At 38.3% G+C, this 24,731-nt stretch overlaps 2 protein-coding genes across 5 annotated transcripts; both read right to left on the bottom strand.

Annotated features, from left to right (window-relative positions):
• Positions 1-88: 88 nt before the first annotated feature.
• Positions 89-24,181, bottom strand: LOC135075104 (transmembrane protein 47). Of its 4 annotated transcripts, XR_010257964.1 has the most exons (8): positions 20,664-20,866; positions 17,243-17,533; positions 10,343-10,539; positions 9,468-9,607; positions 8,597-8,659; positions 3,020-3,150; positions 2,323-2,548; positions 89-1,782 (listed from the first exon to the last, which is right to left on the bottom strand). XR_010257964.1 is itself a non-coding variant. In XM_063969444.1 (7 exons), exons 2-7 carry the CDS (start codon positions 23,148-23,150, stop codon positions 2,516-2,518), a joined length of 615 nt encoding a protein of 204 aa, XP_063825514.1. In that variant the 5' UTR covers positions 23,151-23,160; positions 23,947-24,181; the 3' UTR covers positions 89-2,515. The 4 variants fall into 4 exon arrangements, 3 of the variants coding, with proteins under 3 accessions (XP_063825514.1, XP_063825513.1, XP_063825512.1); XM_063969444.1 differs by lacking the exons at positions 17,243-17,533; positions 20,664-20,866 and adding exons at positions 23,100-23,160; positions 23,947-24,181 and having other exon boundaries at positions 89-2,548; XM_063969443.1 differs by having other exon boundaries at positions 89-2,548; positions 20,658-20,866.
• LOC135075379 (uncharacterized) lies at positions 20,960-21,844 on the bottom strand. Its single transcript, XM_063969823.1, has one exon. It carries the CDS (start codon positions 21,842-21,844, stop codon positions 21,131-21,133), a length of 714 nt encoding a protein of 237 aa, XP_063825893.1. The 3' UTR covers positions 20,960-21,130.
• Positions 24,182-24,731: the final 550 nt, after the last annotated feature.

Raw genomic sequence — 24,731 nt, 5'->3', positions numbered from 1 at the left:
GATATTCTCTAATAATGTTAAAAATTAAATTATGGTGACTTTATGGGACAGCCCTGTAAAGAGTTAGGAGGAAAATTAAACAAACCAATTTTCACTAGGTACTTTATTGAATCTCATTGATATGACTTTTAATTTGGCTAATAAAATGGACATTATGTGGATATACCGGGCAATTACAAAAACATTTAGATATCAAACTAAAAAGTAGGTATGACACTGGGTTTTCACACGGACATTTGTACACATAAATGCAATGCAATGTAATTCGGGAAATACGAATATTTTTAAAATTGTATCTGAGAAAGTTACTTACTGTATAGGGTATTTTATTTATTTTTAGATAATTCATGCATGATGAATTTAAACCTTTTTAAATGTCACCACAAAATTACTTATATTTTATTTACATGAGTTACATTGTGCAATTCCTGATAATTGCCCGTGTACAAATGCAGTATGACTGTGCATAAAATTAAGTAGCTAATGTCTTTCGATAATTACATTATAAGGGGTCATAATAACTATGTTAAATGTACACTTATAATAAATACAAAAGAATGTCCATTTATTACACATTTCTCGTGATTGTTCCAACATCAGTAAATAAATGACAAACTATCAATAAAGGATCAATCAGTAACATACAATGGCAGTGTGAGTTATATCCTACAGCTAAAACCATAACTTACAGACAGACATGTGTATCACCTATAAGTTTGGGCTTTAGAATCATCATAATAATAAAAATGCTAACTGTATGTATGGTCATCTTTAAACAAGACGTATTCTACAACATTCTTAACAACCAGTAAGAATAAGTTAAATAAATAGTTGGCCTAGTGCATACAAATCATATTAGTGTAAAACAGTCAAGAGTTACAAACCGGTTCAATTGACAACTTCTTAGCAAGTGCCATACGATCCCGAGGCCTAACATTAACAATTATGTGACAAGATTAGTGTACGATTAATGACTAAATTTAATTTTCAAAACATTAAATTCTAAAATAGTTATAATAAATAAAGCCTTCATTCAAAATTAATTCCGATTCATTCAAAAAGGCCTTGATGTTAGCTACCGAACTATCACAAAATGTGTGTATCTGTTACACAACTTATAAAATTAAAGCCATAACCAAGAGATTTAAATACAATTACACATAGAGATTACGAATAGACGAGATATTTCACTATTTCTACAAAATCCATCGGCGGAACTTTCAAATGAAATTACCGGATTTTCGATACTAACAGTTTCTGTCTATACATTCGTGATGTTCGCAACATTAATATTACACTTACAATAAATATTACTGTCATAACAATTTATTACAATGATAAATAATTATCGTTTTTGTTAAGAGATACCTTTACTTTAGGTAAATATTAAGAAAATATAATGTTTATTCTTAAATAATTCAATTCCAAATCAGGTGATTTATCGTAAATTCTGCAACTTCATCATAAATAATACTGAAAGAGATTCTATAATATCACTGAGAAGTAAAAAAAAATACACGAATAGATACATTTATACGACGTTAGTATAAACATTAATAAAATAGATTTCACACAGTGGCGAGAGAACCGCACTAAGGTAACTTCAATCGAAACTGACGTGTACAATCGTTCGCACACGGACGCGCGTCCGTGACGTCACCGTGGTCCCGGCCACTCACTCGCGCACTACACTAGTCCAGACGCGCTCGCCTCGCGAGCCGCCCGCCCGACCGGCGCCCCCGCCCGCCGCCACGCTCGTGCCGCAACGCGACCGCACTACCACTACGGAATAATAAATTAAGGCGAATAAATACAAGCGACGCTCTTTGGAACGATTACAGAGGTGCGCGGGACGCGGCCGACCTCCGCCTGCCGCTCCGTTCCTTCGCTAAAGATTCCGTAAAACGAACTTAACTCTACAAGCTAAACGAAAATATGGCCCCGAGAGGCTAGCTCTCACTTAAACTTAAAGCTGCTCGGTCGATGCGCCGACGCAGTCGCCACCGCCGGGCTTCGACTTCCAAATTAACAAAACGCACTACGCGAAATAAACCGACATAAATCATAGCACTCGCGCTAAATATGGCCGAATTTAATCATAGTCCGTCTGGATTTAACTCGTAACGCTGTTAAAATGAGATTCAGGGATTCGATTCAGTCAGAGCACTATGAATTTTTCGATAACAAAAGATAACGCTATCCGTGCGGTTCACCGTTGGAGATGTTCCGACCGCCGGCAGCCGCCGCCCCCGCGCCCGCCCTGCGCAGATTTCGGGGGGCGGACGAGGCTGCCGGGGTCCGATGACGATCGCATTCACACACCTGTACGGACCCGTGTTCAGTGCTCCGTTTCATTGTACTTATCTAACAGAGATTCTGCTGAGCGAACCCGCCCGCCCGCTACACTAGTCGGACGTCGGGTTGGGAGCACTGAAGGGGCCGCTGCGTGGCGCTGGCTGCGGGCCTAGCCCCGGGGCGCGCCTCACGGCACCAGGTCGGGCAGGCGCCCGCGGCCCTAGGGGCGCGCGCCCCCGTCCGCCTGCACCACCTGCGGGACAGAACACTGTTACATCACTTGCCTCCGACACAATACAATAGAAAGAAGACTTGACTCTGGACCGTTGCCTCAAAATACACAGCTTTACGGCTACTCTGGCTATACCGGGCCCTTTAACGGCCAACGAGCATGCAATTCGTTAAGGTAGTAATAAGAAAAACATCCCACTTACATTTAGTGCCAATGATAAACTAGCTAAGCCTGTAGGCCTAAGAATACTAGGATGCGCGCCGCGACAAGCTTTTATCGCGCATTTTACCGATTTTACGCGATAAGCCCATACATTTTAACGTCTTAAATCATCGATAAGATATTGTCACGGCGCACATCCTAGTCCATTCAATTGTGGTTTGAACAGTTAAATATTAATTTGGGAGATCATCGTTTTAAGATTCGTCTTTTTAGAAATAAACTTGCTAGCGACATACTTATAAATAAGTGCAACATAATGAAGTGACTCACTTTCCGCTGCTTGAAGTAGACCTCCTCGCTCTCCTTGTCGCACAGCAGCAGCACGACGGCGCCGAAGAGGAAGATGGCGGCGCCCCAGCCCACGCCGTACGCCCAGCCAAACTCCCACACCGACCGGTTACCTGACCACGCATGTTAAAACGGTCAATATCAAACCTTCATAGAGCATGAACCTTCATAAAGATAAATAGTCCGCGCAAAAACAAGCGGTCAGTATCAAACCTTCATAAAGTACTAGCTTTTGCCCGCGGCTTCACCCGCGTGAAATTGTGTTTGTGACAGATCGTCATAAATTATCCCAACTAATATTATAAATGCGAAAGTAACTCTATCTGTCTGTCTGTCTGTTACGCTTTCCCGCTTAAACCTCGCAACCGATTTTGATGAAATTTGGCATAGAGATAGTTTGAGTCCCGGGAAAGAACATAGGATAGTTTTTATCCCGGTTTTTGAAACAGGGACGCGCGCGATAAAGTTTTTCTGTGACAGACAAAATTCCACGCGGGCGAAGCCGCGGGCGGAAAGCTAGTAGCCTATATGTTATTCAGGCTAAACAATAATACTGCAAAGTTTCATCCAAATCCGTTCAGTAGTTTTTGCGTGAAAGAGTGACATACCTCCAGACATCCACACAAACTTTCGCATTTATAATATTAGTAGGATGTGACGTACCCATAGATTAATTAAAATAGAAGCATTTCAACATTTCCGCGCAAGAAAAGTGAGGCAACTCGAGTGACCATTCTGGCTCACTTGAAACGTCACATCCAGTAAAAAAATCCGTCAATTTTTTTTTAATTAAATATCTTATTAAATTATTATTAAATAAAAAAATAAATAACCATGGTTTCCAGGTAGAAGTGTGCTACCGGGCTTAAGCAAGAAAAATAATACATGCAGCAGGTTGCATTTTTCCACTTCAATAAAATAAATGAATGTCTTATAGTCTATCCAATATAGCTTGATTAGAATGACAGCTGCCATCAAAAGTAACGACATAACTTTGTAGTAGCGATCAATGAGAGCTAAATATTGGCGGACAAGAAATAATTCACGTCTGACCTACAAACAATATTTTCGACGACAGTGCTTCCAATAAAAATGTTAATTTCGTGTAAATGCAGCGTTGAATTACACCAGTAAGTAGTAATTCGAAATTATAAAAATCAAGCTAGAGTATTAACGACGTCTCTACAAGGTTATCTCGAGTTACAAAAATGTTAGTGTTGGGACATATCGACAAATGTCATATTAAATTAAAACTAATTTTTTAACATATTTAACAAAGGACAATGTTCGTTCTCCATACATTGTTCGCCTAAAGAACCAACAATTTTGACATATTACTACCCGAAAGCGAAATAATACGATTCTGTGTGTAAGAACAATGATTCCTGATGGACACTTGCCATAAAATTAATGATTAAGAATATTAAATCACAGCGATTTTATAATATGTCGTTTATGACAACATGGCGTCTAATGTATTGTGTGAATGTATGAACACCGATTCGCGAAAAATGTTTTGTATTGTCGTCACGCCGAGTCGCAGCCAAATAGTATAAAATAATAGAACAAGTTTTAGAAATACAACTCGGCATTCCACTTTTACAATATGCCCACATATTGCACGTAAATAAACAACATGAATCGTAGGTTGTTTCCACCCTTGTCATCTGACACATGAAATAAACTCCTATTGTATTATAGATATCGAAGCCGAATCGTATATAATAATAGAATGGGTTTTGGAGATCACTCGGGGTTCCACTTTTATAAAATACCTACATATTACATAAAAATACCACGAATCATGAGTTTTCTTTTCACCATTTACATCTGACACGAGATAACAAACTCCTATCTCCATGACTACCATCGTAGTCTATGCCAAAGACTACAATATTTTAAGCAAGAAGTTTCAAACCTTAGCGGCTACGGTAACCCCTGGGCCACATACATCATGATAACATTCGGTCGACACCGGAACGAAGTCTTGCGATTATGCAAAAAAGCATCGTATTCTAGTGCGGCTATATCACGTTCAACCGGGGTTTTAATTCGACTAAAGTCCTGACTAAAGACTGGAAGAAAATACGCCGCATTGTATGAGCACTTCGTGTTCGTTAAAGCGGCTTCAGATCTAGAGCCCACATAGTTTTCTTTCCAATAATATCCGCAAGTAGCGCTGCATGATCTTTACAACAAAAACGGCAATAGTTATTAAGGTGCCAAAATTATATGATTACTTTGGCACGGTATTATACACGTTCGAAGATTTGTCATTTTCATTCATTTCTTCATCATCATCATCATTTCAGCCACAGGACGTCCACTACTGAACATAGGCCTCCCCCAATGACTTCCACATCGCACGGTTGGTAGCGGCCTGCATCCAGCGCCTTCCCGCTACCTTTATCAGGTCGTCGGTCCACCTTGTGGTGGGTTGACATTGCAGAATATGACTTTTGATAGGTTCATCATAGAATTCGGCGGGGATATCCTCACGGAGGAAGTTCGTAAAAGGGCGGAACAAGATCTTATAATAATGCAAGGCCGAAGCTGTTACGCGCGTGCTCATACGTGTAATCCGGCGAGTATGCAATAAATAGTAATGTCTGGTAAATAGTGGTAATACGTATCGTTCGTTCGTTCGTTTCAGCCGAAAAGACGTCCACTGCTGGACAAAGGCCTCCCCCAAGGATTTCCACGAAGACCGATCCTGCACCGCTCGCATACAGGCACCTCCCGCGACCTTCACCAGATCGTCGGTCCACCTAGTGGGAGGCCTGCCCACGCTACGTCTTTCGGCTCGTGGTCGCCACTCAAGAACTTTCCTGCCCCAGCGGCCATCAGCTCTACGAGCTATGTGCCCCGCCCCGTCTATGTCTGTATGCGCTACGATTACAGGGTATCATTTTGCATAGTCGCAAGACTTCACTCCGCTGCTGTCAAATCAATGTCGCATAATGTTATCGCAATGTGTGTGGCCCTTGGCCAAATCACAGAAGCCTATGCGAAGAAAGAGCACTTGAATGACAATAAAAATCAGGGTTACCATTTTATAAGATTTCCTCACTATTGAGGGTAACAAAGTAACATTAATAATCTAGCCATTAATTACATTTATTACCTATACGAGAAAGTAAAGCAACATGCGGTTTTATTTTAATTTGTAAAATATTAAACCCCTCATATTTGTAACAGTTTGTTCCAAGTTTAGTTTTACTGTTTTGTTAACAGTATTGCTGTTTCAGCTGTCACTGTGAAGCTTTGGGAAAATAAATAAATAGAAAAAATATTAACATAAATATTTATTTAAGTTTTTATGTTCATTATCATAATATGCCAATTTAAGTTACACTGTGTGACAGTCTTTGACACTAAACAAACTCTTCAGCTTAATAATACCTACCTACAGGGCGTTTTTATAGTTACTCTTGCTGATGAAACAAGAAGGGTTGATTCTACTACTGAAACACAACTACTTTTCTTACAGGACCAATATCAAATTCTCAAAAAAATTCACATCCTCGTGATGGTGATAATTTCTATGGAGAGGTTTTTTTATATTCGGTCTCTTGGGATAAGTTATTCCATTTGAGCAGTAGAATTAATCCTTTTTATTCGATCACATATAAAAACAACACAAGTGTTTAGGAAAACTTCTTCTTTGGTATGGTATCACTACGGAGTTATAATGTCGGCAACTCTGTATCACTGACTTGTAACTTTCAAACAGCATGAATAATAAGGGCACCACATTGGTTTTCTTTCTGAAAAAAGGCTTTCAGTTTTAGTACTAACCCTTTAGCACTATTTCATTGAAATAAAAATACAATAAACGCACAGAAGACTGAAATTGAGTCAACTGACGTGACATTTATAATTTGTTGACATTATGACAGTTTGACAAGACTAGGGATTGAAAAAGTTTTAATTGAAAAAGTAAAATGATAATTTATTAAAACGATTCACATGGATATAATCGATTAAAAATATTTATAAAATGTTCTGATACTTGCCTGTAGCGATTATCCAATCCTGGTTTCTACTGAAAAACTACCTCGTGGCAAGATTTTAATAAAATAATAAAATCTTTATCTTCTCTTTCACAATCTATAAAAGTTCATTTGGTCTATTATTATACATGTGCTATGAATGAGGGTTTTCGCGATTGAAAAATCCGCGAGATGGCAATACGTAGACGCGAGGTCCAAATGCTGCATGATTGGTGGATATCTGTCAATGTCATGTCAAAAATAACCAATCATGCAGCATTTGGACCTCACGTCTACGTATTGCCATCTGGCGGATTTTTCAATCGCGAAAACCCTCATTGGCATAGATTATGAGAGACTGGCAACTATACTAGGTTGATATCAGGTGATCCGTCTGCTCATTTGCCTCCTGTCACATAAAAAAAAATATATATGTTTCTCACACTTCAACTGGCATTGGATTCAACATCGGATTCTGACACTTTTACAGTTATGATACCATGAATATCAGTTTATGGTCCTAATTATTTTTATTTTATTTACGACCTTCGACCAGTTGGACACTTTAGATATCTTCTTGTAATAGTGTCAAACTGTCAATATCTTTTTAGCTTTTAACGCAAATCTAGTCTTCAAAGCAGTTTAATCGATTTATTTTATTTTCAAAATCGATATTTTATTGTCTATGATGGCCGCAGGAACATCACTATACATGGACTCCCAGCAATAAAGTACGGTAATGCCTCGTACAGATTTTATCGGCAAAAATTATGGAACTTGATAGGTTTTAGACCATGCCACGCACCAAAACGTCCGGAAGTTGTAATAGTATTATAGAATAAACGTTAAAAGACTTATTTATTTAATTTTTCAATGCTTAAGTGTCCATTAGAATGAAAGGGTGCTTAATGTATTAAAAAAAATAGAAAATAATTATGATGGGTTAATGTTTTTGGGCGGTTTTTTAGGCGGTTTCTGACAATGTCCTTTTTTTTCTAACTAATGTTTTAACATATTTAAGTCAAGTTATACGTTTTTCTAAATGTTCACTATTAAAAACCAAAAAACATTTCATTCTTAAATAATCAAACATCGGAAATCAATCACCGGTAATTTTTTGGGTATTCATAGCACCGTTGCTCTAGAAGAGATGCCCACCGCCCTCTAGCGAGAGGAAAAACCCACTGAAGAACACTGATGATAATGACTACGACTTAGGTTGTACACCCTTGACATGAATTTTAAATTTTACTGTCTTTAAATTTAAATCATAATTGTCATTTTTATGAATAAAGATATGAAGAAAAATTGGGTGCATTTTTTTATATCATTTTTTCGAAAACTTATCGATACATCTATGTGAACCGTACGAAACATACCCAGCACTAGTCACATTCGTTTGACAGCCGTCATTCTAATCAAGCTATATTGGATAGACTATAACAACGAAAATAGATAAATATTTGTTCAACGTAATGTAAAGAAGAAACCCGACCAAAGTTTACACAACAGAGATCGATCAGCCGACGCTGGCCAATGTTCCGATAAAAAGCACTCAAATACATACCCAAATTTAACTCTGCGGCGAAACAAACCGGGTAGATCACTAGCGCTATTAATATGCACATCACTGAAACAACAGACAATGTTTTGTTAATGCATCAATTAGTAGTTTATCATCAGAAAATGAGGCCATGTCATGACCTGTCTATCGTGGAGATAAATACATAGGTATTATACAAAAGAGCTAAGAAATGTTAATGCTTGTTTATTGGACTTTGGTCATGTTATGACGAACAACAGGTGATATTCAGACGATTTCTGCGCCGAATTATTTTACACTGACGCAGAATCATAAGATATGAGAAAACGTGGGATAGAGTAAAGTTATTGGGTACACAATATAATTAGCATTGGACTCGATGACATTTTGAAGCCTGATTTTGCGGGAAATTAAAATAAATCCATGAAAGAGCCAAATAACTAAAATACGTATATTTTACTAGTTTTTGCCCGCGTAACATTTCGCCTGTCGAGGAAAATCTATCTATATCTCTATTAATATCATTTTCACCAAAAATGGTTCAGTGGTTCAGACGTGAAAGTGTAATAGAGAGACAGTTACTTTTGCATTTATAATATTATATAGTATAGATCAGGGGTCTCCAAACTACGGCCCGCGGGCCATAACCGGCCCGCCACTGGCATCTATCCGGCCCGCGACAGCTTAAGACTAATAAGCGTAAGTTTGCATTGGTGGGCAGAAAAATTAAAATTGTTATGGCCCTTGCAACATACCGAAAAAAATATTATGCCCCAAGGTTTCAAAGTTTGGAGACCCCTGGTATAGATTGTGAAATTTCGTGTCAAAATATCACTCAAAATTAGCCGCAACAAATTTTTAAGAAACTGATTAATCGAAATGAAAGTACACTCACGTGCAAGCGCCATGGCTAGCACCGCGAACCGGTAGTAGCGGAACTTGGTGCGGTTCTCCGTGGAGCGGAGCCCTAGGCCTGTGAGGAGCGCGCCGCAGACATCAGCCGCCAGGGTCGCCACGCACAGCCCGGCTGCCGCCCTGCAACAAGTGATAACAACGTGAGAGCGCAGTCCAAGGTAATTGACACTATTATTTATCCAATAACTCCACGACAGACAAAAAAAAGCTTAAATCTAGCCCTGGAAAACCATAATAATTCGTTTTCAATTAACCAGAGTTATTTTGAAATAAAAAATACTCGTAGTATATGTCAGTCAATGGACAATTTGACACCATTCTCCAATAATTCGAAATCACAACTTTTCTAAAAAGACACTTCATTCTGGTCTTAAAAACTTAATTAATTTGAAATTACCTGTAAATTACGATTTTTGGTCGCATTGTAATAGAAAAAAAAGTAGTTTGAGTTGACAAAATAGTGACGTCACTTGCTTGTAGTGCCATACAAAATCTATGAGAGAGTTTCGTATTGACAGTTTTAAAAAGTACGTCAATTGATTGGTGGTGTCTATTGTCTATTGAGTTGACGTACTCCTAATCTGTTTTTAACTAACTTCATGTCTAAAGAAATCTAAAAGGATACAGGCCAACCGTCTGGAAATCATTGGAGGAGACCTATATTCAGCAGTGGACGTCCTGTGGCTGAAAAGACGATTCACTCACAAGCTGGGTGACGGCAGGTGGGTTACTTGGGGGCTTTTCACGCCAGAAGAGTAGGGGCTACTCACAAAAGACCGGACGATTTTCGGCTAGTCTCTTATATTCGTATCTAAATCGCCAATCGCTATGGTCATAAGCTTATATTCCACTTACTTAATATAAGGCGCTGGTCTAGCCGCATAGCAGCCGGGCTGTGCAGTAATGTCAAAGGGCAGCGGCGTGGGCGCCTCGGGGTCTATGCAGTGCATGAAGAGGCCCTGCCTCCAGCCGGCAGCCATCAACCAATCCGCCGACGCCAGGCCCAACACCATCAGGATCACGACCAGCAGGCCGCATATCAGAGCAATCACCTGAAATCAAGTGGAAGTTATAATGAGTAATTGACAGGTAAATGTCAAACCACCCTTTATTTTGCCTCAGTTGGTTTAGTTCTGGGGAATTATCCCAACTGCATCGTTAGATGCAGGCAGGTTATTTAAGTTTGAGAGAACCTCATCCGATATATCCGAGTATCTATACTATGCTGCTACCAGTTATTTATTAATTAACTACATATTTACCAGAAAAAAATACTGAGAATTGGTGGCAGGTAAATGTGGAAAGATTTCCCTTTTCAAAGCTACGTAACGACTCTCCATCAAAATCTCGTATTTCCTTCTTGCACATTCATTATTTTGCTACTAATGCATTCCAGTTATCTTAAAAGCTTAGGAATGGCTACGCAAAACTTCACCGAAACAAATTACGGACCAGGAATGATAATAAAGAACAATATAGAACTTTATGCAAGTCTTCAAAGAAGAATTAAGGAGCGAACGAGGAAAGGGAATCAACGCGAGATGTAATTTCGTCGTGCAGTAGAAGGTACTCAACAAACGAGCGAAGGGAAAGGAATGATAATATAACTTAACTCAAAGTGTTTGAAGGGCACGAAGCACCGACGATGGAGGGCTCCCTTGATTTCAGAGAAAGAAAACGAATAGAAATAAAAAATAATTGTAAGTCTGCAAATGCACAATTTGAATATTATTACCTATCTTTTGCTCAAATACTTTTTACTTTTTAGAATGTGACAAAAGGTAATGCAGTAATATAATATGTCAATCATCAATTAGTATTTTTCTCATTCTATGTGATACAGAAAGATATTAATTTTACTGTAACCAAATTAAAACAATAACGTATACCTAGTATATAGGTACCTACCAAAATTCCTTATGATACTGTTTTCCATGTCGAAAATCCTTGTCAGACAACATACGCATTCCAGATCTCAGTCAACCGAACGAAAATAGAATTTGTCGCATTTTGCGACTGGATCTAATTTATTCAAGTGTCGACGATGCAGTCAAATTCAATTACGTCTGTCCTGTGAATATTGAGAGCCGGAGGGCATTGTTTTATTGAATTTTGATCCGAAATCGAGGGGTAACAACAACACAATAAGAAATACTGCTGCAGGCAAACATCTGTCGATGAAAGACGATTACGCCTAAAAACAATAAACTTGTAAAATGAAAATAAACAGCAATCATGATTCAATAATACAAACAAACAATCGCCTAGTCGTAACACAGCAATGAAGGAACTGGAATGTAAACATATAGGGATTTTCTTTTTGTTATGGTATATAAAAGTCTAAAATAAAGCTTTCCCGTAGCAAACAATGGGCAGCATGGCATACAAAGGGGATCGCGACGAAGCGCAACTCGTATGTAAAGGCTGTAATCCATCACGCGTACAAGACGCAAAGTGGGACTTGAATCAAAACATGACGCGAAGTCAGAAGCTATAGCTTTATGTATGTGTGTGTATATGAGGTAAAGAAAAGCGGGAAAGTGAGACACCCAGCGGGCGTCTCGAAGTGAGGGGCGGGGGGCGCGGGCATCGATCGCGGGCCCCGCCGTCGCTCGGGCCGCGGGGACCGCCATCAGCTGTTAGCGACCCGCCTCTCGGACCCTGCGAGCCCTCGACAGCCACTCGTCAGGACCTCTCGCCGTCTCGAGCCATCGAAAGTGACACCCCGAGTCCACAACTTGCGATTGCGACAGTCACGTTTGTGCCCAGTGTAAAGCGATATCGGGAATATCGGATTGTTTATCTTTCCGTATTTGCTCGAGATCACGTTCGCGTCTTCTCACACGTGTTTGAGATTATATATAAATATTTCTTACTTATGAAATACAAATAAGTCTACCTTTGAGTATACTTTTCATTTGCTTGATCTCTGACAACTTTGTTGTAGGTCCCTCACACCACAGTAGATAAATCAAACAGTACGGAAGCTTCATACAAACGCTCGAAATCACACTCACGCACACAGACGCACGCTTTACACGAGCTCTAAGCGAACCTCGCAGTCCATCCGTCGCGGGTGTCGCGCGCGTTGTGTTTTTAATTTAATAATAATTTTATTGCATGCGCTGTCCGCTGTATATTTAAAAACATGCCACGAGTGTATTGCGTTTAATGAAAGGTGAAAATAGTTTGATATTACTTTTTAAATAAAATGCTTAATTAATTACGTAATTACGCTTCTTAACAATTTATCTGTTCTATTTGATAAGTAATTTGATTTGATTTTGATTTGCTAGTTTATATGTAACTTCTTATACCTAACTAACAAAAAATAAAGACATTGTATTATGTTGAATTGTTGAACGTTTTTTTTATTACCTTACACATTTTTTTTGAAAACTAAGTACTGTTAATGGTGAAAAATCTAATACGTTAAAAAACGGTATCGTTATAGCCAATGAGCTGATGTCATAGTCACTCTAAAAACTTCAGATAAAGGGACGCGCGCGGACGACACTCCGCGCGACAACCCTCTCACTCAGTTGAAGTGTAGGTATTTAACTCGCCGAAAGGGCCTAGTTTCCGTACTGCTTTAGCTCATATATATACTGTGCTCACACCTTCTCATTCGCGACTTGGAAAAGATGAAATTCATGAAATATTCCATTCCATAGAATCAACGCGTTAAATAATCTCTAAAATATTCTCATACACATTAGTTCTATTGACAATCATTGAAAAGTAGTCGCATAAAAGGGGCTATGCATAATCAATTGTCCGCGGGCGGAAGCGTCTGTCATCAAGAGGGATTCCATTCATTGAATGTAAAACGGGCTCACGTGCGGCCAGTCCGCGTCACCCAACTAGGGCAAATCGAGCCCTTGATTTTATTAAACACTATCAAAACAACATGTAAAGGCAACAGATTTGATCAAATAAGAAAAGGGGTTAAAATTTTGTAAGATTAGTCAGTTGTTAAATTGATCGATCCTTCTATTAAAACGTTCCCTTTTATACGGATTATCTAAATAGAACTCTAAGAAGCAACGAAAAGATTGATATATTCCGGAGACAAAGCATAAGGTAACAAAAGTAACAATAAATCCAATAAAGTCTGGATGAATAACAGCATAAAAAGGTTTCAAAGTAGGGTATATAAAGTAAAATAGGAGAACGCGGATCCAATTTCCGTTTCATACAATGCTGACAATCTGGTTTAGTTGCTCTAAATACTGGCGCACGCTTCGTTCGCTACGAGCATTCATTTTCAAAGAGGATTTTATCGTACCTTCGTTCAGTATGTGCATGTCAATTGAACATAAAATGGTAAAATGCTGTGTACTCAATTATTTGAATCAATCTGGAACAGGGTTCGAGGATATATATCAAGGGATATATATCAAGATATATATCGGATATATATCCGATATATATCAAGCCGGTTTTGATGATATATATCAACTTTAAAAATTTGTTACTGTATTTATACTTTTTGACGGGTGCGTGACAGTTTATATAAGTTTATATGATATAAATTCATTTCAATAACGTTCATATTGTATAATAAACGTATGTTATAATAACACTTGATATAATTTTTTAACATATAATGTTTACTTCATATAATATATCATTTCTAATAATGTCATTTCAGATACCAATCACAACGCATAAAGACATTTGATATAAACCTTACTTAATCTAAGACTCATTTGATGTAATTTTGTTTAATATAAATAATATTTCACATAACCATTACTTGTAATAAATATTATTTGTTATAACGACTATTTGGTATACTCTTTAATTGATATAATTTCTGATGGATATAACTTTTAGTATGTTCTTCTTTAGCTTGACTTATAAATGACTTTATAGTGACAAAAACGAATCGCCGTAAAACCGACTCCACGTAGTCTTGTCTGCCCTACCCCTAGAGTGTAATTTAGAAGCGCGTAGGCACGGAGGGGCGAGGCGGCCCGCGGGCTGAGGAGCAGGTGGCTGGAAGCGAGGCGCCGCGGCTGAGGCGGGCCGGCGATTCGCCGGCCAGCAAGCCGAAGACGCGGTGTCGAGCGAAAGCCATCTGCGACGATTAGCACGCGAGGGACCGCCAGAGCCCCGCAGTGCCGGAGCCGTGACAGAAGTCTCAAGTTTTTAGTCAAATTTGCATGCTGCATGCCTGCATGCCTGCTTGCTTGCTTGCTTGCTTGCCTGCTTGCTTGCTTGCTTGCTTGCTTGCTTGCTTGCTTGCCTGCTTGCTTGCTTGCTTGCTTGCTTGCTTGATTGCTTGCCTGCTTGCTTGCCTGGTTGCTTGCCTGCATGCTAGCATGCTTGCTCGCTTGCTCGCTTGCTTACTTGCTTGCTTGCTCGCTTGCTTGCTTGCTTGCTAGTTTGCTAGCTTGCTTGTTTGCTTGCTTGCTTGCTGCATGCAATGCTTATTATAACAAATGAACTTTATATAAAATTATTATTGTTATATGATTTAAGTTTTATAGGAAAAGAATTTTATCTCATTTGATTGTTCGACATTTTATTTTTATATGATTTGAATGTTATTTGTTTTAAATAGTATACATTGTAAGTTTTATAGAAAATATTCATTATATCAAACCATTTTATATCATTTAAAATTATATTATTCGTTTATTATAGTAAATAATTATTATATTAAATGATTTTATATAATTTGATGTTATATCCTCTAAGTATTATATGATATGTAGTTATATCATACATTACACACCCCTTTTTGACATAAGATTTTTATTTTTTTAGGTGATTTGGCCGTATTTCAAAGACATTTTATGTTTTTGCTTTATTTGTCTGATTTTAAGTTTTAAAAACATTAAAAACATGTTTATGTAACACATATGCAATAGTATTCATGAATAATGCAATAAAATAATACTATGGCTTTCATACAAAATTGATATTATATCAAAGTTGATATATATCGGATATATATCATAAATATCCGATATTTTGATATTTATAATAAATATCGGATATTTTCGAACCCTGATCTGGAACTTGAACATAAAACTGTTAATATAAGAGTTTTCGGTATACTTTCTTGGCTTCGCTCTCACTTGCGTCTATCTACAAAGTTCTGACTGCATAGGTATAGGTAAGTACTCTGTGTGGAATACGCCAGGAGCTCTTGAAATTATTCTACGTGGAATAAGTCATCACTTCAATTCATGTCTGATGATGGTCGAAATATGTAACCAATATCGAAATTTTCACATCACATACATTTTATTGCAGCCTCCTTTTGAAGAATGAAAATTATTATTTATTTGTCATTATCATAGATACAAAGTAGTTAGGGGTTGAATGGACCTCCAGTATCGCAACTACTGACCCGTCTGATGTGCTTGGGCAGGAATAAATTAATACTGGGACCCGATTCCCACGCTCACTTTTATCCAAACCTAAACCTAAATTAAGTCAGCGACATAGAATTATCAAAATCGATTGGCCATTCGGAACAGATGCGATTCCGGATTGAAACTTTCGTCGAACATTATTATGTTGATTTGAATTCCTCATTAATTTTCTTCTATGTTTAATGAGTAATTGAGTAAATAACTATTTGATCACAATCCGGCTTAAAATGTTACCGCAAATTAAATTACACTGATAAAACTTCCTTCATTAATATGCTCTCTCAAGGTAGTAGGTGGTACTGATAGGAACTAAGATGCAAAAATATACACCTACTGGTCGTTAACAATCCCATTTCGTCATTCCCAACCCAAGTCCCAGACAAACGGAAGTTCAAAATGAATTTCTGACATGCAATGACCGCATACGGTCCAGCCCCAACTTCTCGTCTGCGGGAACCATTTATGGTCAAAGTGCTTTGTAATGGTTCAATTGTTTCGAGTCATACCAAGTTGGAGGGGATCTCCTCTTGGATCGCGCGAGTTATTAGGCATTTTCTTTTTGGTATATTTTTTTTTTTATTTTGCTAGAGAAACTTACATCATAGTGACTCAGAAACGTAGTGAAACTGAAAACATGATAACATTACCCACGCCACGTGGCCTAAATTTTACCACTATTTATTTAAACAAAATTGAAACAACAAGGTGTTTACCCTTATAGGTACGCGACGATTTCATGAATATTAATTTTGTTTTTTTGTCACAAGGGTAATTACAAACCGAAGGCCAACAAGAAGCAATTATCTTTTAACAAAACCAATAAATAAACTTTCCATAAGGCCCTGATCTTCAAAATGATTCAGATACTGGTTTTGTGCGAGGCCATACCCTCAAAATACAAATTCATGAACCACTTTTAGGAAGATACTTCTATCATTGCATAAACCAACGCCTAAATATCTCTATTATGACCTAAGTTTATGCTCTACATTACACGATGTTCCAGAATTCATAGTCACGTCTAGGACGTTCTTAATAAGATCAACTTTGACTCTAACATTGCTTGACCTGAAGAGGATTTTCTAGAGCCTAAGTCAAATCTCGTATCAGAAATGAGGAGACCCGTAAACGAACTAAGTAGCTGACATAATCCGACGGATTAGCAATCTGAAGTGGTAATGGGTAGGAAACATAATACGCAGAACTGACGACCGATGGGGCAGCAAGGTTATCGGAAAACGGTAGCAAGAAGGCTATAGATGCAGGCCGCTACCAAATGGGCGATGTGGTGTGGAAATCATAAGGGCAGGCCTATGTTCACCAGTGGACGTCCTGTGGCTGAAATGATGATGATGAGTCCAATCACCTGTGCGATCTGGTTGGCAGGCATCTCGTCTTGCTCTGTGGCGAACTGCGGTGGCGGTGGGAGCACGGGGGGCGGGAGGGCGCGCGGGTGAGAGCGTTGCCCGCCCGGGCCGGCGCCCGCGCGCCCCTGCATGCGACTACCGTCCCGCCAGACCCGCCACGACACCCGCACACGTTAACACTCGAAGAATTCAAACCAACGACTCGGTATTAACACGATGCGCACACACAATTCGCGAGGGCTCTAGTGTTTTGGGGTTAATCCGGGGTTCAATTCACGTTTGCTTTAGACCTGTAACGGTTGGGGATGAGGATTTCAAGGTTAATTCGTGTAACAGCGTCAGGACTGTGCTAATGAATGGTGTGAGAAATTTTGTTTTCCTATCCCAATAAGGCTTCTTTATTTTTCTTAGTATCACAGGTAGCTTATTTTTAATTAGGGGAGGTCCTATTAGCTGAACAGTATTTTCTTTTTTATTCATTAATTTGTTATGCTATTGATTAAATTATAACGTCTGATACCATTTTATGATAAATAACAACAACACATTTTCATGTTTAAAGGATTACACTCTCCTCTACCCTTTACAAAATAAAAACCCAATTTTTCGTATATTAACGCTGAGCCTGACAACAGAGGTTCACTGAATGGCATAATTCGTCAATGTCAATTTAGCCCTGCTGTTCCAGAGAAAAACGGGCTTGAACCCGGAACTGATTGAATGAAAGGTGATTGATAATATCAAATGTCAGAAAGGGCCGGGACCGCAAAGGAGCCCACAAATTCGGAAAACTGGGGAAACTAATTGACTTAACAAAAATCCTGGCCTTAATGGTTAGCGAATAGATCAAATCAATGTCACTGCCATCTGTTAACTATCATCCATCAAATAATTATATGAGCAAGATTAGTGACGTTGGTTACCCCTTCCGCGTGACTTTCATCGAATTTGGGTCAGAGCAGTATAACTCGTGCGTTGTAGGGGAGAACTTACTGCCGAATGAGGTCGCATGTTGGCGTCATAGCGCCGGACAAAAATTAGGTGTGCTCTCTACATCATAATAGTGAGGCAAATAATAAAAATGCTTCAGTTGGCGTGACAACATCCAAGAATAGCTTTAAAAATACGAGGTCGACCAACTAAACTAAACCAAATGTTGCATTGATTCTGCTAATAAATAAACGCCTTACTTTCGGGTTGTGTTGGACTCTTTCGATTCGTAGAATTCGAATAAGGGTCACGCAAAGTAGAGACAAAATGCACTTTGTGAGGTTGTTCCCAGTTTAGGTCCAGTCTTGAAACAGTAGGTTCAGTCAGACGAAACTAAACATTTCCGTTAATTTCGTGTAAATGTACCTAAATATAACGGGAGATAACGGGATTATTTCGAGCTACCTATCCCGGGTCATTGGAAGAAAATACACGGAATCGTGCTATTAATAGATCAATTAGATTACAGAGCTGAACATCCTAGTAAACATACATTCTCCTTTGTTGAAAGTTAAGGCTTAACAGAAACAAACTTTCATTTTCTATTTCTTTGTTGAGTTAGATTTAAATAGAAACACAAACATTACATAGACGGCCGGCTGCATTCACATTTTCCATGAACATGTGAATGAAAGCTCGCATGCATGCAAGCCTTGTTTCGATACATATCAAATATACACAATCTTTATGAGGAGAAATCTGGTCTGAACTGTGTAAACTTTATTGATATTAAAAGTGAAATTACTTTACGAGTGAGAATGCAAACTTGCATAATTCGGTGATTGTGAGAAAAGTAAATTGTTTCTTGAATCAGAAATGTTTTCTTGAAAACATTCAAATTCAGGAATATACGAGGGGTGTTCAGAAAGTGAGAATGGGATATTTCTAGCCATCACAAAAATCTGAAAAAAATTGGGCAGGTAGCTTAATTCTTCACTAGAAACTGCTAAAAAATTCATTTAAGTTTACCATTGCGTTTATGAATTACATTCACTTGACTACGACCAGTCGGATGATTTTCTTGACTCTCCAAAAAGGGCTGAAAAAGATACTGCCTCGACAATTCCTCAAATATCAGGTCCCTGAACTACTTTTTAAATCGGGAAAAGAGCTATTAACGTAGCTAGAGAATATGATGGGTTTTTGAGCATTTTGGAACGCAATTTTTTTTTTTGGTGTCCACCGCTACGTCTGGGCTGTGAACGGGTGCGTTGGCCACAGAAAACAAGGTCTTTCCGACTGGTCGCGTTCAGATGAATGTAATTCTTAAACGCAATGGTGAACTTAAATGAATTTTTACCAGTTTCTAGTGAAGAATTAAACTACCTGCCCATGTTTTTTTTTTTTTCGATTTTTGTGATGACTAGAAATATCCCATTCTCATAACTTTTTGAACACCCCTCGTACAATTCCATACTTAATTTTATTTATTTTTTCAAAATGTTTTACAGCAGACTTATTTTTGGAGGTATTCTCCCCTGTCGTTAACAAAAAAATGTACCTAGCTAGGTATGTGCATTCTTATGCATTATGCAATCTCACTATTCAATTTCTATCTATGTGCGATGCGATAAAACAACAACAGGCTTAGGCCACAAACGTGGTGCCTGAGGTAATAAACAACCATAGGCATCTGAAATCCATACGAGGCATCTAAAATGTTGATTAGGGTCTGTTATGTTTAAAAACTAATGTATTGTTGTAAGCGTAAAGTTTTCCCTTCCACGCATATGAATTCATTCGCAGGTATAAAAATCAGACCAATTTTTCTAGAATGTAAAAAATAAGCAAGTTAGAGAAGATTAACTTTGGTATATTATGTACTACTGCTGCCATAATAAAACAGTATGGTGGGTACTAAACCTTAAATTCGACCACTTGATTGCATTAGTACGTAAGTGCAGATATCAGAATATCCATTAAGCTCTTTTACAGTACGGTGCGTTGAAGTACACAGCTTCCTTTACTTTGACAATTTTAAATCTGTGAGGGGTGAATCTAGCTAGACATTGGATTGGACTTTTTATATCACAACCCACTTAATTACCCCAGGATGATTTAAAAATAGAGATGACTAAAATTCTTTCACATTCACACATCATTTTATTTTTAAGAAACAACATCTGAAAATGTCTATTGCGAAATACATATAGCATGTAAAAAACTTAAAGTCAATCGACCATTTATAATACCTAATAATTAACTGTTTGAAGTTTGATATTCATGAATATTATTAACCACCGTTTAGTTCAATAAAACTAGAAGTAGGCTTCTTCGTTTCACTAATTTCGGAATTTAGGACACAATCACAAATTGGGACGTGCAAATAATAAAACAAAATATTTTCGCCCCAATTTTTTTGGTCTCATTTGCGCGAATTGCGCATTGGGTCGCGCCGGTTTTGTGCTTCTACACAAAAATCACCTTTACCGAGTTTTCAACACAAAGGAACGTTGCGTCCAGATAATGATAGCACAGGCGAGACTGTTGCACTGGTAGAACCAATATAGCAGATAGAGTTTGGGGATGAAAGGCAAAAGGATGGTTGGGTATGGAAAATAAATGAGTGCGTGCGGATTGCGATCGTAGGGCGGGCTTCGGAATAAAGGTGGGCGGACCGGGCGACTCGGCGCCTAACGCGGGACTGCCGCCGCCCGCCCTGGACGCCCCCGACCCCTCGCAACGACACCCGACTTCCCGCCCGCCCGCGCCCATCAAAACACAGATTACAGAAACACATTTATTAGCCGAAACACTACTTAAACTTCGATCACACTAATGAAAAAATCACAAAAATGTTAGCACTTATATCTTTAGTACAATGATATTTTCACAGATACATTAGGGCTAGCAATATTCTTACTTAGGGCGTTAAAGTCCTCTAGTCTTGTGGGTCGTCACACCTGAGTGATTTGCAGCCGAGGCGGCTGCGACTGCCGCCGGGACGGCCGTCGCGGGCGCCGCTGGCACCAGCTGCCCATGCCGCGGAGACGCCGAGCGCAAGCTTCCTTCGAAGGCAACTTCCACCATCGTCTGGGTTCTCTAGCTCCGAAAGTAGTCGTCATCCTATCGCCTGGTTTCGGCATATCATACACAATCTTTGGGCTCTCCACCGTCTCCGTACCGGGAGCGATACGATACTTTGCCCCTGATATAGCTTTCTTCAGTCCGTTGAATGCTTTCTTAGCTGCATTCTCATCTTCTTTCACGTCGAGCACCGTTTCTCTTGGAATGGCTTTGAGTCGACCGGGAGGCGGATGGCCAATGGGTACTTCTTCCTGCTTTTTAAACAGACTGTTCAGTCTGGAGAGTATAGTAGAAGGTGGATCTGTGTTCGTTCCAACTGTGCATACTCGAGGTCTGGGATGATCTTGGTCAACTGGTATGATAGTGGGTGCGTAAGGTTGAAGCGGCAACGTAGCAGATCTCCTGGGCGGCAGTTCATCTTGCATGTAGGCTACGTGGAGGGTGCTGATGCTCAGCGGCTGCTGCGGCGGCGGCCAGAGGTCCCTGGTGGGCGGCACCGGCGACGGGCGCTCGCCCAGCATCCGACGGGCGAACTCCCCTGGCTGCCAGAGGTAGCTCGCCGTCAAGTTCCCGTGCGTTTGCATCACGATACGAATCTTCACTGACAGTGACAACACGCAAACTGGCTACGCTAATCTAATACTAGGCTTCGCGCACTTGTCGGTTTTCACGTAATGCGTTGAGTAAAGGCTTTTAAATTAGATCAAGAATGGGAGACATGTAATAAACCATGCATGCAAGTAATTTAATCCTTTTTGTTCTTTCGTCTTATGTAGGCCAGTCTTTCAGTTACATGTAGGTATTACGTTTGCATTACATACGATATCGTCATTATCAGCATCTATGACTGAGGAAATAAACTCTATCCCAAAGTGCATCATGGTGAAATTTGGTGAGTGTGATTATAAAGAATGGTGATTATAAACGCGTAAGGCGAAACAATAAGGGTCGCCGCACACGGGCCACCGGCCACAACACAACCACTAAATGCCATACCGGCATATTTAAGTACATACATTTTCATTTTTCGTGTGACGGCCACTGCCGTCAAAGGAGTCCGAAAAAGTTTAGGCCAAGGCCACATTGGAAAGAATTTTACTTGTGGCCACCGTTAGTGACATAACTCTATGTTGACTAGGTGCTAACATTATGTACTCACGGCAACTCTAACTAATTTAAACAATTACTTGATCAGTGATCTCCTATCATCGCGATTCTGTGCTTATTTACCTTAATGAAAGCATCCTTTCATACATCTCTCTTTAACTGTAGGTAGATGTAATCTTTATAGAAAGGGTGTCAATTTGGTTATCCATAAATAGTTATCTAAATATTTTTCAAATAACTTGAAAAGCTGACCATCATAACAGGCAGTTCCATATTTTCAAGTTATTTTAATTCACCAACATAAGATATTTCATATCAATAATTGTAGAATGTATGAAAAACTACATAGTGGATTGTTCAATACTTCATTTAAGTCAAGTAGAAAAACTCTAATCTCTCAAAACTTTATTCATCTTTTTCGATTATTCTGATATTTAAGAGGTGGAATTGTGTAAAGCAATAGCTGTTATCATTTGACAGTTCATAACGTATGATTATTCTGTCAAATGCTTTGTTTAACAGATTTTATTATATGTTATGAACTGTCAAATGATTACGATTGCTTTACACAATTCCTACCTCAAAACCTCTGATTAATATTAATATTTTTTTATGTAGTTACTTTTTAGAATTTCCTTGTTCACAAACTTTCATGTTTTATAATATTAGATGAAAGTAGGTATTGACTTTAACAACTTAGCTGATTAGCAGGATTTATGTAAAATAACTTACCTTCAACGGTCGAACAATGCTGATTGTTTCTATCATTGTAGTTGATGCCATTGTTGGTTTCCTAAAATATTAAATACATATTAATATTGCTATAGTGCCAAAAATAGTATCAAACAGCAATGTATTATCTTTATTGTACAACTACAGCGGACAGTATATCAAGCTAAAAATTCTGTCATTTTATCTAGGTGCTATTTATTTATTTAAAGGCACAACCACAGACAATAATCTAATAATGTACTATTGTGCAACTAAATGTATAATCTGAGGTCTTATTGAAACAAAGAGAAGAAAATAGTTAATTTAGACATAATTTATTAATCACTTATACCTACTATCAAAGAATAAAGTTTAGAATGAAACATACAAAATCAAGAAAATGCATGGAGTACCTAGGTATTTTATGTTTGCATAATGCTCCTTCCTTGTACACAAGGTTGTTACAAATATATGCAAAAAAGTATAATTCATTCAATAATTCACCTCATTGTATTGATCAAGGTGAGGTGACTTATCAATATCCATGGGTAAACAAAAATTTCGTTAACCAGACAGAAATGCGTGTTCTTATTAAAGGATAAGTAAAAGTTAGATTCAATTACGTTAGTCACTACAATCGAATGGAAATTATTTATTAATTATCCAAGTAAATACATCTCGTCTCGTCATGACCAAGTTTCAATGATTCACGCGTCCTTTACACAATTTGTAAATAAATGTAGAATAGCTATGACAAGTTTAAATCGGCTAAAACTTGAAAGAGACAAAATTGTAAGACTTTGTTTGATTGAAATGCAAATAAATAGTATTTAAACAAATAAAAACATGAGATTTTTGTAATACTTACGAACACTATTCGCGAGGTTTTATAGCAAAGAACAAACAAAGAAAAGTAGTCCGTATTAAAGTCAAAATAACAACATGTGTTTAATTTTGTATTCTTCGCATCTTATCGATGTGAGTATTATAATTCATTTAACAATTAAAATGCCTGATAAACGTTCACTTGAGAAAATAAACATCTCGCACTCACAAAATCACAATCCCAGAAATGAATGAATGAAAATTGAAATGAATGACAGCTTGCTTGATTTTTTTGACACAGACCGAGTGAGTGATTTCTGCATCCCGAACGAATGTAAAGGCCACAGGTAAAGGCAAAGCCCACAGACACAGATATGGATAGATCATGAAGCTACAGATAAAAATGGAGGCCACACTCCGAATACCTACTTGAAGCACAAACTAAGTATCACTATCTCGCTCTCTGTGGGCAGACTCGCTCTTTCTAAATAAACAAAAAATATAAAATTGCTCAAATTCAATGAAACCAATGTAAAATCTTTATTTCTTGACATAGGTATCATTAAAAATGATAAGTGTAATTACTGGTAAAACGTTTTAGGAAGAAATTACTGTAAAAAATGTGAAAAATGTTTACAATGATCCAATGTCGGAAATCACGAAATAAACACTTACGCGTGGAATCTTATGTCACTTACAGGACACCACGTACTACCGCAACCACGCACTACAAAATTTTGCACCAATTCTTGTGATAAAACAATGATTATTTCCTGTAAACAATCTCAAACGAAATTAACTGCTTAATAAACAAAATAGTAAACAACC

The sequence above is a fragment of the Ostrinia nubilalis genome, chromosome 10 (assembly GCF_963855985.1).
Source record: "Ostrinia nubilalis chromosome 10, ilOstNubi1.1, whole genome shotgun sequence".
In the NCBI taxonomy this organism is placed as follows: Eukaryota; Metazoa; Arthropoda; class Insecta; order Lepidoptera; family Crambidae; genus Ostrinia; species Ostrinia nubilalis.
This window is presented reverse-complemented; position numbering and strand designations above follow the sequence as displayed.